At 36.4% G+C, this 13,263-nt stretch overlaps 1 protein-coding gene across 1 annotated transcript in view; it reads left to right on the forward strand.

The window, feature by feature from the left end:
* Window positions 1–1,059: 1,059 nt before the first annotated feature.
* The window catches only part of LOC414053 (guanine nucleotide-binding protein G(s) alpha subunit), a gene marked incomplete at its 5' end in the record, with an annotated part of 39,813 nt that continues 27,609 nt past the window's right edge, over window positions 1,060–13,263 (forward strand). Inside the window, 1 exon segment of the mRNA NM_001001474.2 lies at window positions 1,060–1,157. Within this exon segment, the coding sequence (NP_001001474.1) occupies window positions 1,060–1,157 (98 nt within the window).

Consider the following 13,263-nt stretch of genomic DNA (forward strand, 5'->3'; position numbering starts at 1 on the left):
CTGGGATAGTTTACTCAATGAATTATGATAGTCCGTAAATAGACAAAGCCTCGCCAGCCAAGCAGGCAGGCAGCACAGCCCTGGGCTTCGTTTCAGATTCACTCCCATCTATTAATATCCAAAATGCTGCTAATTTTAGCAGCATGCAGGAAGTCCAAACGAGGAAGTTGAACTCCTGATTTGGATTTGGTTTACTGAAGCCTTATCTGTTGTGGCATCAAAATGATTGCGAGAGTACACCGTTACTGTGCAAAATAAAGAGAGGCCCGGTTATGGCATTAGAATCTGAACCAATTAATAAATATTAGTATATACCAATTAATTATAAACTAGATACGTTTCTTTCTTGAATGGAGATTTGAAACAAGCAAAGCTTGGCATTGCTTTGTGGATTGAAAGGAAAGAATGATGAGATTTCTGTAGGAAAGCAATTTGGCTTCATGTAGATTTGCACCCTCACCCTGTCTTTCATGAAATATTTTAACTTTAATCAGTCATTTCATAATATCATTAATATAAAGATCAAAAGACATCCATCAGGCTTAAAATGAATGACTTTTAAAAGCAGTTAGCATGCTTTTGTTAGTTCATGTTCAATTACTCTCCTATCTAGTAAAACCTTTTATTGCTGAGAAATATTCAGACAGTACTTCAGACCAATTGATGTAGCATTAGGCTAGTAAACTTAATTCTTAGTTATTCATGTATATTGTGGATCCTCATCTTTAAAAAAAAACAGAGAGACAAGAAACTAAATGCATGATTCAATTTTACTAAGCTGTATCTACATGTCCGCTCACTTTCTGACATATTATATGTAATAATACATGTATGCTATATTCATTATGTGAAAAACTTTGAACAACAAATAGATCTAGGTTTTACTTCATCAATATTTTGTTTGAATTGACAGTAGAATTACAATGAACCTTTTGTTCATCTACCTACTTTAAGTTCTAACTTCTTTGCTGTGTAATAGGCCTACATGATAGCTGAAAGTTTATCTACAAAAAATGTGTTAACTATTTTGTTCTCCTCTCTTTTGTACCTTTGTTTTAGGAATTCTGGGACCACACAAAACATTTATGGATAGATGCTGGAGTTCAAGGCTGCTACGACAGGTCGCACGAATATCAACTTATAGATAGCGCACAATAGTAAGTCCTTACCACTTTTTACTTTTCACCCAAACCATTGCTTTCAGTGTGTTATCATTTTCCAGAATGATGGATGAAATCAAATGCCATCAAATGCATTCACAAATCACTGGTGTCTTTAATCTACTAGATCAGCATTTTTCAACTATTTTTTTTTCAGTCACTGCACCCTTTTACGAGTTAAAAATTCACATCATCCTAATCAAAAATTCATTAAAGAGGATTTCTTTTCCACCCCTCATACAATATACCTTTTTAGTTTTATTTCATCTCTTCCCCTGTGACTATGCCAATGCATTTAAATGCATTGCATGCCATTAATTTGTAGATGTGGAAATTAATGTGTTTGAAAGAGAGAAAGAAAGAGAGAATGAAGTGTTTTTAATAAGTTTGTGCAGTTTTACATTGTAGTATCATTTTCACCTTTAACTCAAATAGGGTTTAATAGAAAGGAGTAGGCTTCTCTGATGCACAAATTAGAACAAGTTCATGTTTGTAGTGGTTGAAGGTAGACCAGGAAGAGGAGAAAGAGGAAGATGATGAGAAGGATGAGGATGAATGGTTGAAAAGATTTCATGATGCGCTAGCAAAACAGGACAGTACCCGGCTCTACTGCCAACACGTTTCGGGCGCTGGATGCAGAGAGTGTGGTGTGAAGATATAGGAACTAAGAAACGACAGGTTTACATGTACAAACAAAGCATCCAGGTGTGGCATCAGGACTATTCTAGTTGATAGTTTGATTAGTAAATATACAATTATTTGGCTTTGTGCTTATCATATACAGTATGCGTTATATTTGCATTTATGACAGATGCACTCCAGTTTGTAATTTGCCAGCGCAGCTAGTGCGATGTCGGAACATACTGTGCAAACAGTTTTTTTTTTGTCTCAGGGTTTCAGTTGTATGTACATGTACTGAATTTGGGTCATTCATGATGAAACCAAAGTAGGCTAAAGATCACCTGTAATCTGAAAGATTGATTGGCTAGCTAATGAGTAGTACCAAATACATGTATGGTTGCTGGAAAGAGCAGAAAACCCACACCAAATTGTAGCAGTTGTATTGTCTCAGGGTTCCATATTGTAACATTTATGTGAGAGAAGTAATGTCCTCTTCTGGGCAAGCATTTTATCTTTCATAGGCTTTCTTGGTGACTTGCATAAACTTTTTAAAATAGATTTATATCTGATTGATTCTCTTTAATTCTCTATATTGCAAACAATTTACTACAGGTGCAGCGTGAGTTTTTTTTGTTCTAATCTTTTAAAATTCATTGTTGAGAGGACAATTCCGACTCTTTTTTTCGGGTTGTGAGCTGCCTCAGATAAAGTAAATTAAGAACCAATGGATTATAATTAAAATCTAAGCCAATTGCCCCCATATTATAATGATTAATATCAATATTCTTTAATGATTTAAGACGTCATTCTGTCATTCCATGGAATCCATGACATCACAAAAAAGGTGATCCATTGCCCTTCTCAATTTTCCTCAAACGTTAAAGCGGTAACTTGTATTTACGTAATTTGAGTCTTTTCTTTGAAGATAGCCCCTTTCTTATTTTGTTACCCATACATTCATGACAAACTGCAAAGGTAATCCCAATGGGATTCTGTTAATTGGAGTTATGAAAATAAGTACACTTTGCATGAATACATTTATCAAGCTCTCCCCTGGGAATCCCTAATACATTGTCTGTTATATTTGGCTCTACTAGTTAGCAAGGAGGCTGATGATGTTTCTAAATTTGGGTCGCATCGTATTATCCTCCCTCACGGCAGTATTATCCCTTTAGCAGGGCCCTTGTACTATATTAAGAACAGAAAAGTTATTTTTGTCAAGCCTGTGTCGTCCAGAGCATCATTTTTTCTGCGGGTGATATCATTTATTGGCAAGAAGAGATCAAATTTGTGTAGGGATCTTCATGTAGTCTACTTTTGTCTTGTTTTGAAGAATATGTAGCCAATTTTATAACATTAGGATGTACTTTGAGCCAGGATCTATAATTTCTCTAAATTCTATTAATGGTACCATTTTACTTCTTTAAATGACTTCTGGGATTGGCTTCAGAATACATTGTAAATCTACTCTAGCATTAGGAAAAGCATTGGAAAGTTCAAGGAGATTGATTATCATTGACAAAAAGTGTGTCAAGGATATTGCCTTCTTGTGTTTGAAAAATATTAAATTGGGAAAATCATTATAGACAGCAATACGACATACAGGTATAATATCCAATTTAAAAAAAATCACCCTAATAATCAATATCTGCCTTGGGTATTTTTAAATTGGTCAATTACAGGGTGACCAATTGTTGGATCATTGATTTTATTTTGATGCATTGTAGAACATTCCCATGTTATTTTTTTTTAGATATATACATGTAAACCCTCAAATACTTTTTTTTCATCCCAATTTCGAAAATCAACCTTCCGATTGAGAAAAAAAAGAGATTCTGAGAGGACAGTAAATAAGTATGTTTGAGATGATCATTGAATAGTGAGGAAGTGCTCTGAGATGGATATTGTATTTTGGAATGCATCTATTGTCTTTTGGTGATTGGGAAGGTTCAGTTCCATGGAATCGGTTATAAATCTAGAATATCTTCAATCTTGTCAATCACTTGCGATTTCAGGCCATGAGTCTGTTTCTCATCACCCAAGCATACTCTAATAATGAGCCTACCCATGCCTTCTCTTCTTTCATTCTCTCTTCCCCACTTTCTTCATTCTCTCTACCATTTACATCTTTCTGCAATGTCCAAATTGAGTCCGTTTCATATCACCCAAGCATACTGTATGGATGATGAGTGAACCCATGCTATCCCTCCCTCTCTCCTTTCCTTCTCTTTTTTGTCCATCATTCACATCTTCTGCGATGTCCAGACTGAGTCTGTGTCTTATCACCCAAGCATACTTGACGAGCCAACCCATGCTTTCCCTCTCTCCTTTCCTTCTCTCTGCCCCACTTTCTTCGTTCTGTCCATCTTTCTCTACCGGACATCATCAGGGGATGAGATAAAAACCTATCCCTCCCCTTCCACTCTTAGTCTTCCATCTTGTGTCATCCCGGCAAACTAGCGGGGAGAAAGGTCGGCGCTGCCTCACATTGTGCGCCTGCATCATATCTTCTAATTTCATCTGGTTCTATTAGCGCATGCATATCTCTGTGTGTCTAATTTTAGCAAGGGGGCCATGAGGGAGATGGTGAGATAAGAAGTGTGTGTGGATGAATGTGCATTGTTGTATGTATGTACGTGCTCTGACAAGATAGCATCTTTGGATGTTGGCGTGCCTTGATGAGCAGTCAAGTATGTCTTCGTTTGTCAGCTACTCTATGAAAGATTTGTCGACTGTTAACCCTTCTCTTACCACAAGCCCAAATGAAATTGACTTCATACACGCTTTCCACAATGTACATAGCACCAATACGGACTAAAGCTAATGTTTGATTCTGGTTTGGAATTACATAACAACACATGTACATATCAAGAGAAACTGGTTGAAGTGATTAATTATGCCTGTATCATGGATTGGTAACTTGGACCAGTAAAATATTCAAATTCAGATGAATCAAAATTTAATTCAATTTACCTGCACTCTAAAGCAAGATGAAATAGCATAAATGAGACCGTGTGTCATGAACATGGTGAGGTCGGCTAGTTTTAATTTTCTTACTTTTCTTTGCTCATCATTTCACAGCTACATGTATGGGCATAAAACATTGTCTACCATCATTGTTTAGTAGATATAAGTCATTTGTAGTGTTGAACATTCAGGATTCTGTGAGATATAAATTCTTTGTAATGCCAGATCACAGATTACCATTAAGATATTGTTGGTATCCTAGGTCATATCTTGCCAACTGGATTTGTGTAACACTTGCCTGAACACCAATTTGATTTCCTTTAATTTTAGATGAGATGCAGTGAGATGCAGTAAAAAAATAAATGCTTGATATACATGTAGGCACACAATGAATTAGTACACTCCTGTATGTGCATTAAAAAAAAAATGAATCACCACCACAGACAGTTAATTGCTTTCTAGGACAAAATTGGGAGGGGGGGCATGAGATAGTATTGAATAAGATGTAAAAGTAGAAAAAAAATAATTATGTATTGAGAAGAAGAATTTGTAGCGAGACAGTTTGGAGTTAATGAATAAAAGTTGGACCCCCACCAAAATAAATTTAAAAAATACAAAAAGAGAAAAGGGGGAAAAAGGGCAATTTTTTAAACAATGTTGTAGAATTATTTTCATAAGCCTCTGAAGTATCCTGAATGATAATGTTCCCAAAATCTCATTTTCCTCTCCCTCTTAATTTCAAATTTGAAATCGGTTGATTAATATCTTTTGATATTTTTGAAATAATTTGTTGTTAAAGCTTCCTACAATGTACTGTATACTTATACATGTAAATGAAGGAGGCTGTTTGTGTGACATTCTAAAGCAAATTTCTCTATACAATCTACTAATGATTTGAAAATTGGGTTTTAATTCTGAAAAGGTGACTTTTGGTAATTTGGTGACTGCATTTGCAGATTTTCATATTTTTTGAAATACACTCCAAACATATTTCAGTTGATGACTTGTGACATGTAGGCCTATTATCTATGTCGTCTCCAAACCCAGACAATAAGTAAGTTACTCTCTGTAGCAACACTTACCCTTGCCCAACCCTTCGCCCCTCACCCCACCCCTTGCCCCTCACCCCACCCCTCCCCCTCGCCCACCCCTCCCCCTCCCCCCACCCCTCCGCCCTCACCCCTCCCCCTCACCCCTCCCCCCTCACCCCTCCCCCCTCACCCCACCACTCCCTTCTTACACCACCGTCCCCCTTACACCACCCTTCCCCTTACACCACCGTCCCCCCTTACACCACCCTTCCCCCACACCCAACCCCTATTATAGCATGAGCAAGTGATCAATACTCCCGTTCTAAAAATAGCAATGCAATTTCCTGAAATAGCGAGATAGGTATTCATTATGCCAATGAGGCTTGCACTGCGCCGCAGCAGCTATGTACATGTAGGCCTACATTGTAAGTAATGGGTGTGTCACGGTGCTGTGTATACATACGTACATACTGCAAATGCACACACTCTTTGTAAAAGCGTGCATGTACTACTCGCAGCAGTAGTTCCATTGAATCCTATTTCTGCAGCTGGCTGTCCCTGACTTTGATAAAATGATTGTACAGAAAAAGTTCCATGTTCTTTCCCCACCTAAAAGACTAGTTCATGTGAAAAATGTAGTGCCAGTGTGCCGCAGTTTCTTTAAAAAATGTAAGCAGTTAAAAACAACCAGTAATTCGGATGGTTTTGGGAATTCATCCATTTTTCCAACAAAATGCTTAAGAAATATATGTTGTCCAGAGAATTATATTCCAGTGGAGAATTGTTTATATAAGAATGTATTTGTGAATAGTGCAATTCCCATGTATTGACTTGGGTTGTTTGGTGAGAGAAAAAATGATAAAAATGGAAAAAAAATTAATCTATTTTTTTTCTTCATGAGAAAAATGTGCGATGGTTATGATTAATTGAAATGTAACTGAAAATGAAAAGCTCCCAATAATTCAGTTCTTACAGTAACCTAACTTGATAGACTCAATAAATCTAACCACAAATATGAGAGCTCTTATGGAACCAACATACTCTCTGTAAAACCTCAAATATAGAGGCCTACATGTAGTCATGTACATGTTATTCTGTCTTCAGTTGAGTCACATTTCCTTGAAAATAGAATAAGGCAAGGTTGCACCTTTTACATGTGCATTGACATCATCATCAGTCGAATACCAATGCTTGTACTAGGTTTACTGTGCTTTTGCATTCAAGATTTCTGTCTGATCAAACCAGCATTGCAAGTGGGAAATACTATTTGGTCTTTCGAGATTGTTTTGTTTTACAGTGTATTTAAGCTCCATATTGTAAATGTTACCCCCAGTAGCACAGTAATTCTTGTATTTCTCTTTTGGCATAAGTCTGATCTGCAATATTACCTGTGTCTATTTTCAAGAAATGTTATGACCTTAAAGGTACTATGTCCCATTTGCAGGCCAAAAAAATGAAAAAGTTAAATTCCAACTGCATTTGAAAGATAATACTAATTTAGAACTTCCCTAAAAAAGGTGGGGCTTGAAAATGTCTTCAAGTGGGAAAATAACGACTATTAGTTGTCAAATCGACTTTAGGGCTATAGAGCCCAAAAGTAATAGTCTTGATTTTCAGAATTATTGTACCAAATGGTCATACGTTTTATGCTGCGCAAAGATTCAATCAGTTTAATCTTGGCTATCACAAGAAGTGGGTTATTGATGTAGACAAATGCTCATGTACCCTTTACAACTCTTTTCATGTACGTTATTACCAAAGTAGAAAAAAGCCAGTCAGTCACTCAATAGTGTCTGACAGTGAAGTCTAGCAAGTAAACGGGTTTCCTTGCATAATTTGAATATGAGGACACTGCTAACGTTTAAATTTCACAGAACATACATGACATATTCATAATTCCTGCAAAGTTCTACATAATTTGAGGTTGGCTGCAAAAGGGACATAGTACCTTTAACCTGTTTCGAGAAGTTTTATGTCAGGATTGTGGGTTAAAATTAAAACCGCATGTGAATTGTTTGCAAATTATGTAATAGAAATTCACACACCAGTTCATCCCCAGATGCTCTTTGAATACTACATGATTGCATCCAGGCTATTAATAGCAACTATTCCTAGCCCTGCATGTTAATGAATTATTTACATCAATCTGTGGAGGATGGGAATAGTTTAAACTAAGAGTAATAGGTATGGGTGTGATAAAAGGACGGGTGTAAGTTGATGTCAAGGAGAAGAAAGGGTGAAACTAATAAGGACAGGACAAAAAGCAGTCAGACAGCAAGATCGTACAGAAGAAGAATTGTAATGGAATCCGCCCATCTTCCATGTATATTTCAATTTTTGTCTCCTCTGGTTATATTTAATTTTTTCATTATGTTTGTTGTTCCAGAAATGTTCTACTTTCATGTATGTTTCTGATAATTTGCTATGAGATTGGGGGTTGATATGCTGACCGAAAAATATTGTCCAAGTCATGAAGAGGAATCAGCAAACATTAAGTTTATAGATATATGCATACTGCATAAAAAAAAAAAAAAAAAAAAAGGATACCATTCAACATACCAATGTTGTCAGTTTGGAGCCAGAAGGGCAGTGACATGTGAATCTTGTATCCTTTTATACAGAATTAACGTCTTTTGGCTCCAAATAGAAAGTGTAGCCATGATGATTTACTTAAAAACTAGAAGTAACAAGAAAAAAATGAGATATCAACTTAATATCAACGTTTCTCCAATTTGAGATAGGGTTTTTCTTTGTAGGTCAAGGATTGTTGGATGCCGATTACCTTGACCAGTTGGGCCTATCCTCTCTGCTCTTTTTCCATCTCTTTATCCCCATGTCCTATCTAAATCACTCGGAGGGTCAATATTTAGATGCCTGCAATTCATTTCATGATGTAGAGCGTGAAAGGTGTGTTCACACCACAAGAAACCTTGAATAATAGTTGATCTTTGGTGGACCACAAAGAAATGATTTTTGACACTCTTCAGCAATTAAACAATGTACTTTATCTTGATTAATTGTTCTTGTAAATGAATGTTAAAATAAAAAAGTACCTATGCTTTCCATGCATGTGTGTGCTCCTCGACTCTGGAATAAGCTTCCATGTTTTATATGATTAGCACCTTCGCTGGATGTCTTCCGAAAATGTCTCAAAACTCTCCTCTTTGACCATGATCAACAATAGAGTCTTTGATAACTTTTATGTAAAGCGCTGTGTAACAACAGTTAGTTTGTAAGAGTGCTATAGAAATGACTTTATTGTATTATTGTATTGTATATATATTTTAACTTGAACCTTCTAAAATAAAATACTCCCCCCCCCCCCCCATTTGGAGACGGTTGTAATGGTTTCTTGAAAGTATCTTTAGGAGTCTAGCAAGTATGTATATTTTCAAGTTGTTGAGTGTATTCCTGGTGGATATCTTCTGTATGGTTCATAATGAATTCCATGAACATACATGTATCCTGCTGCAAAATAGTTAGATCACAACTTGTGATTGAAATAATTGATGTTTTCAATGGTACTACAGAGAAGCAGGTACCCCACCTGAAATTGTGTCCTAGGGATTGCTGCATGTGGCTCAAATGTTCTTGCTTGGTGATGTGGTTTTTCAATTCACCATAAATTACTGAAGTTGTGTTAGAGGTTGAATTGTTTGATGTTGAAATTTGAGGCAAAGATATTATGGGATAGTAATGGACTATACATGTACAGGTATACAAAGGTATAGGAAAGGGATTATACGAATTGAAGAGAATTTAGGTCAATAAAATACCTGCATGATTGGAGATGGATGGAAAAATGGATGAGTGGCAATCGAGATAACAATGTGAGAGAGCACTCAGAGAAGTGTAGGAACTGGTGTGGGAAAATGCATAAGGAAAAGTGTGGAGTATAGAGTATATACATGTACATGAACATTGTACTGAAGTAATTGCGTCAAAAGGAAGGAGAGAGGCATAGAGAAGAAAAATATACAAGGATGGGAGAGAATTGAATAGGAAGGGAGAATGGGATATGAAGAGAGAGAGAGAAAAGGAGAGGAGGAGAGAGAAGAGAGAGAAAGGGAGAGAAAGAGAGAATGGGAGATGATGAGAAACAGTGGGAGCAGATGAGAGAGAGAGAGAGTGAGAGAGAAAGGGGGATGAGGGAGAATGGGAGAGGAAGAGATGATAGTAGAGGATGAGATAGACAAGGAAGAGGAGATGAGAATTTGAGAATTTGAGAATGTTGGAGAGAACAATAGGTGAAGAAAGGATGGGAGAGGATGAGAGAGAGAGAGAGAGAGAGTGGACGAGGAAGAGAGAATTGGAGAGGATGATAATAGAATGGTAGAGGATTAGAGAGAACGAGAGAAAGATGCAGATGTGTAGCTTGAGTGTAGGATGATGTGTGTGTGTTGATGGTATTAATAATAATACCATTGGTTTCTATTTGGAAGTGTTGCCATGGTGCTCTTCTCTTGGCGACCGATCAATAGGCAAGGCTGGCAATCAATGCCGACAACGTTCAAAAGTATGAATATTAATACATACAGAGACATGTGTTGCACGCTTGTGTCTACATTTAGGAAAATGGTGCTCCTTCTCTTTCTCTAATCTGCTTTAATCATTTTAAATTGTTATTTCAAACAGGTTTTCTTTTATAATGAGTCCTAGTAGTCTGGCATAATGATAACTGACTTAATTGCAGTACATCTCTCTCTTTTCTTTTCACAGTTCATATACCAAACATAGTAAATAGGTTAAGAGACCATGTCTGTAATTTTATTAATTGGGGTTTGGGGGAGGGGGGGGGGGGGGGTTAACAGCTTAAGGATCAAATTTGGGACATAAGTAAGTACATAGTATTTCATTAAAAACATTTGCCTACACATTCTTTTCTTCAGAAGTTAATAACTTCATATTCATATGCCACTACAAAAATGAAACAGGGGATAAGTTAGGTCTGCATTGTGGTATATCCAATATTTTTCTAGTTGATTTGGAATGAGTCAGTGGACTATTTTGGGAAAATTGGTATGCTGTCGCCATGCCAATACATATTGTTTTGTTTTGTTTATTGATATTAAAAGGCTTTGGCTTTCTATTATTATCGTGCATTTCCTCTTCTCCTTTTTTCAATGCATTTGTAACAGACGTGTCTAATTGAGATTTGATTACTGTTCTGGTATTAGTAGAAGTATTTTATGACTCTACGTCAATGTGTCGGATATATTTAGGACAGAGTTAATAAAAAAGTTCATGATCAATTAAAAGAGAGGCAGAGAGGAAGGTTTGTACTATAACTAGGCAACAGGACATAATCACTACAGGCTGCGTAGCATACACATTCTTCTCTCTGTCTGATGTTCGTTTTTTAATTTTTTTTATTATCAACTTTTTTTTATAAGGTGGAAGGCAGTTTGCCTTGCACCTGATGTTGGAAAAGGTATATGGTTATTTTAGCTCATAAAGAGGGGGGGGGGGGGGGCAGTGCATGTATCAAAAGAGTATTGGTTGACGATTGCAAAGAGAAGGTTGCGCGAACTCTGGACGTTAACTTGTATCCGTTATACATCTTCATTGAAGAGTAGGCAAATCCTACTTTTTTTTAATAACCTTTTGTAGGGAGATTGGAGAGATGTTTTCTTTGTGATGTTGTGGGAAGATGAAGAATTACATATTTATAAATATAATTCGCTATATTAATATGACTAAGGAAGATCTGTGTAAAAACATCTGAAATACTGTACCGTAATTAACGGTGTATAAACCGCCCTCGTGTATTAACTGCACCCTCTTTTTCGCCCTAAAAAATAAAAAAAATAAAAAATTGTTTTTTTTGTTCCACGCGGGAAGGCCTTTCATTTAACTGCAAGGTGCAGCTGAATGTGTAAGATCATTAATGTACATTAAAAAAACAGTAGAGGACCTAGGATAGAACCTTTTGGTACGCCATGTAAGAGAAGAAAAATTGGAGGAATTATTATCACAAACTACATATTGAGATCTATCAGATAGATTACTTTCAAACCAAGATGACATAAAAATTTGAGTGTTCTAGTTTCCGAGTGGTGAGTCAACACACCGATTACTGAGCATGAGACATTGCCAGGCATAGCGCCAGGTGGAGGGGCATAAATCGAAACTTTAATTTTTTTTTTTTTTTTGTTTGTTGGTGTACCGTGTATAAACCGCACCCCCGACTGAATTTTTTTCGGCGGCAAAAAGGTGCGGTTAATACACCGTTAATTACGGTAGTTAGATATTCCTGAATTCCTTGTCTATTTTTCGTCCTGGAATATGAACATTTTGATCTGAATTAGGAAAGATCAAATCTACTACAGGAATATTTACTCTTGAGAATCTAGAGGGCTTTTGTTCATCTTCATGTATTGTAGAGTGCATTTTAGGCTCTGAATAGATGATGTAATCTTTGTTGTCTCATTCAAATATCCTCATTCATGTATGGCCATTCATTTTGGTTCACCAACTGGGCAAACTACATACCAGGTACAGGATTTAGAGGTCTCAGGTTGTCCTACGATCTGCATGTACATGTATTTGGGACTAGCATTCTTACAGTTATAGAAAGTTAAACCGGTATAACTTTTATTCTTAAAAATTAAAGCAATAGGGGCGGTCAATTTTTCTGGACACTAGGACTGGTTTTTCCCTTTATTTATTCAATATTTTCTTTAACCACTTATATGTACCACTTGTCAATTTGTTTATCTTGCTCTCGGTCAAGTTGTTAAGATCCTTTCAATGGCCTATGGGTTGTTTGACAGCAAGTGATGAATGTATACACGGCGATGCACAAATCCCCATTCATCATTGCTTTATTTATCATGTAGACGTATAAAACGCTTGTCATTATAATAATACACCCTCCCCTACTCTTTCTAGCATAATAATTAATTAAGATAATGACTGTAGAAAATAGCAAGTGAGGCCGCACACAAAGCATTTTCAAAGCATATGATTTTTTTAATGTTCTTTTCAAATAATTTTCAGCTTCAAACACTGGGGAGGCTGAACAGAAATAAAGAGCTATGTGTTCTTGCATTTGTGTGTGTAAATATTTGTTGTTATGGTAATAGAAGCTTAATCCAGGGAGAGAGAGAGAGAGGGGGGGGGGGGTGTTCAAGAATTATTTTGCGTACCAACAGCAGGTGATTTGTGCCTACAGATATTTTTTGAGAGTTAAAAAGGAATTTTCTCTTTCCTCTTTCTTTTTCATTCTCTCTCCATCTGCCTCTCTCTGTATTCATTCCAATTTTTTGTGTCTATCGTTCTCTCTTAATTTGCCTCTTCCTTTCTTCCTTTTGTTACCTTTTGACATAAATACATATTCAGAATAATTTTATTAATGGCGAATGTATGATTTGACATTTTCTGAAGGGAATTTAAAAAAAATATGTTTTTAGTACAGGGCAAATGGGAGGGGACACTGCTAGATTTCCCATTGTACAATATCATTAGCACGCATATGAGCATTT

This window comes from Strongylocentrotus purpuratus, unplaced genomic scaffold (assembly GCF_000002235.5).
Source record: "Strongylocentrotus purpuratus isolate Spur 01 unplaced genomic scaffold, Spur_5.0 spur5_scaffold_8, whole genome shotgun sequence".
NCBI classification, from domain to species: Eukaryota; Metazoa; Echinodermata; class Echinoidea; order Camarodonta; family Strongylocentrotidae; genus Strongylocentrotus; species Strongylocentrotus purpuratus.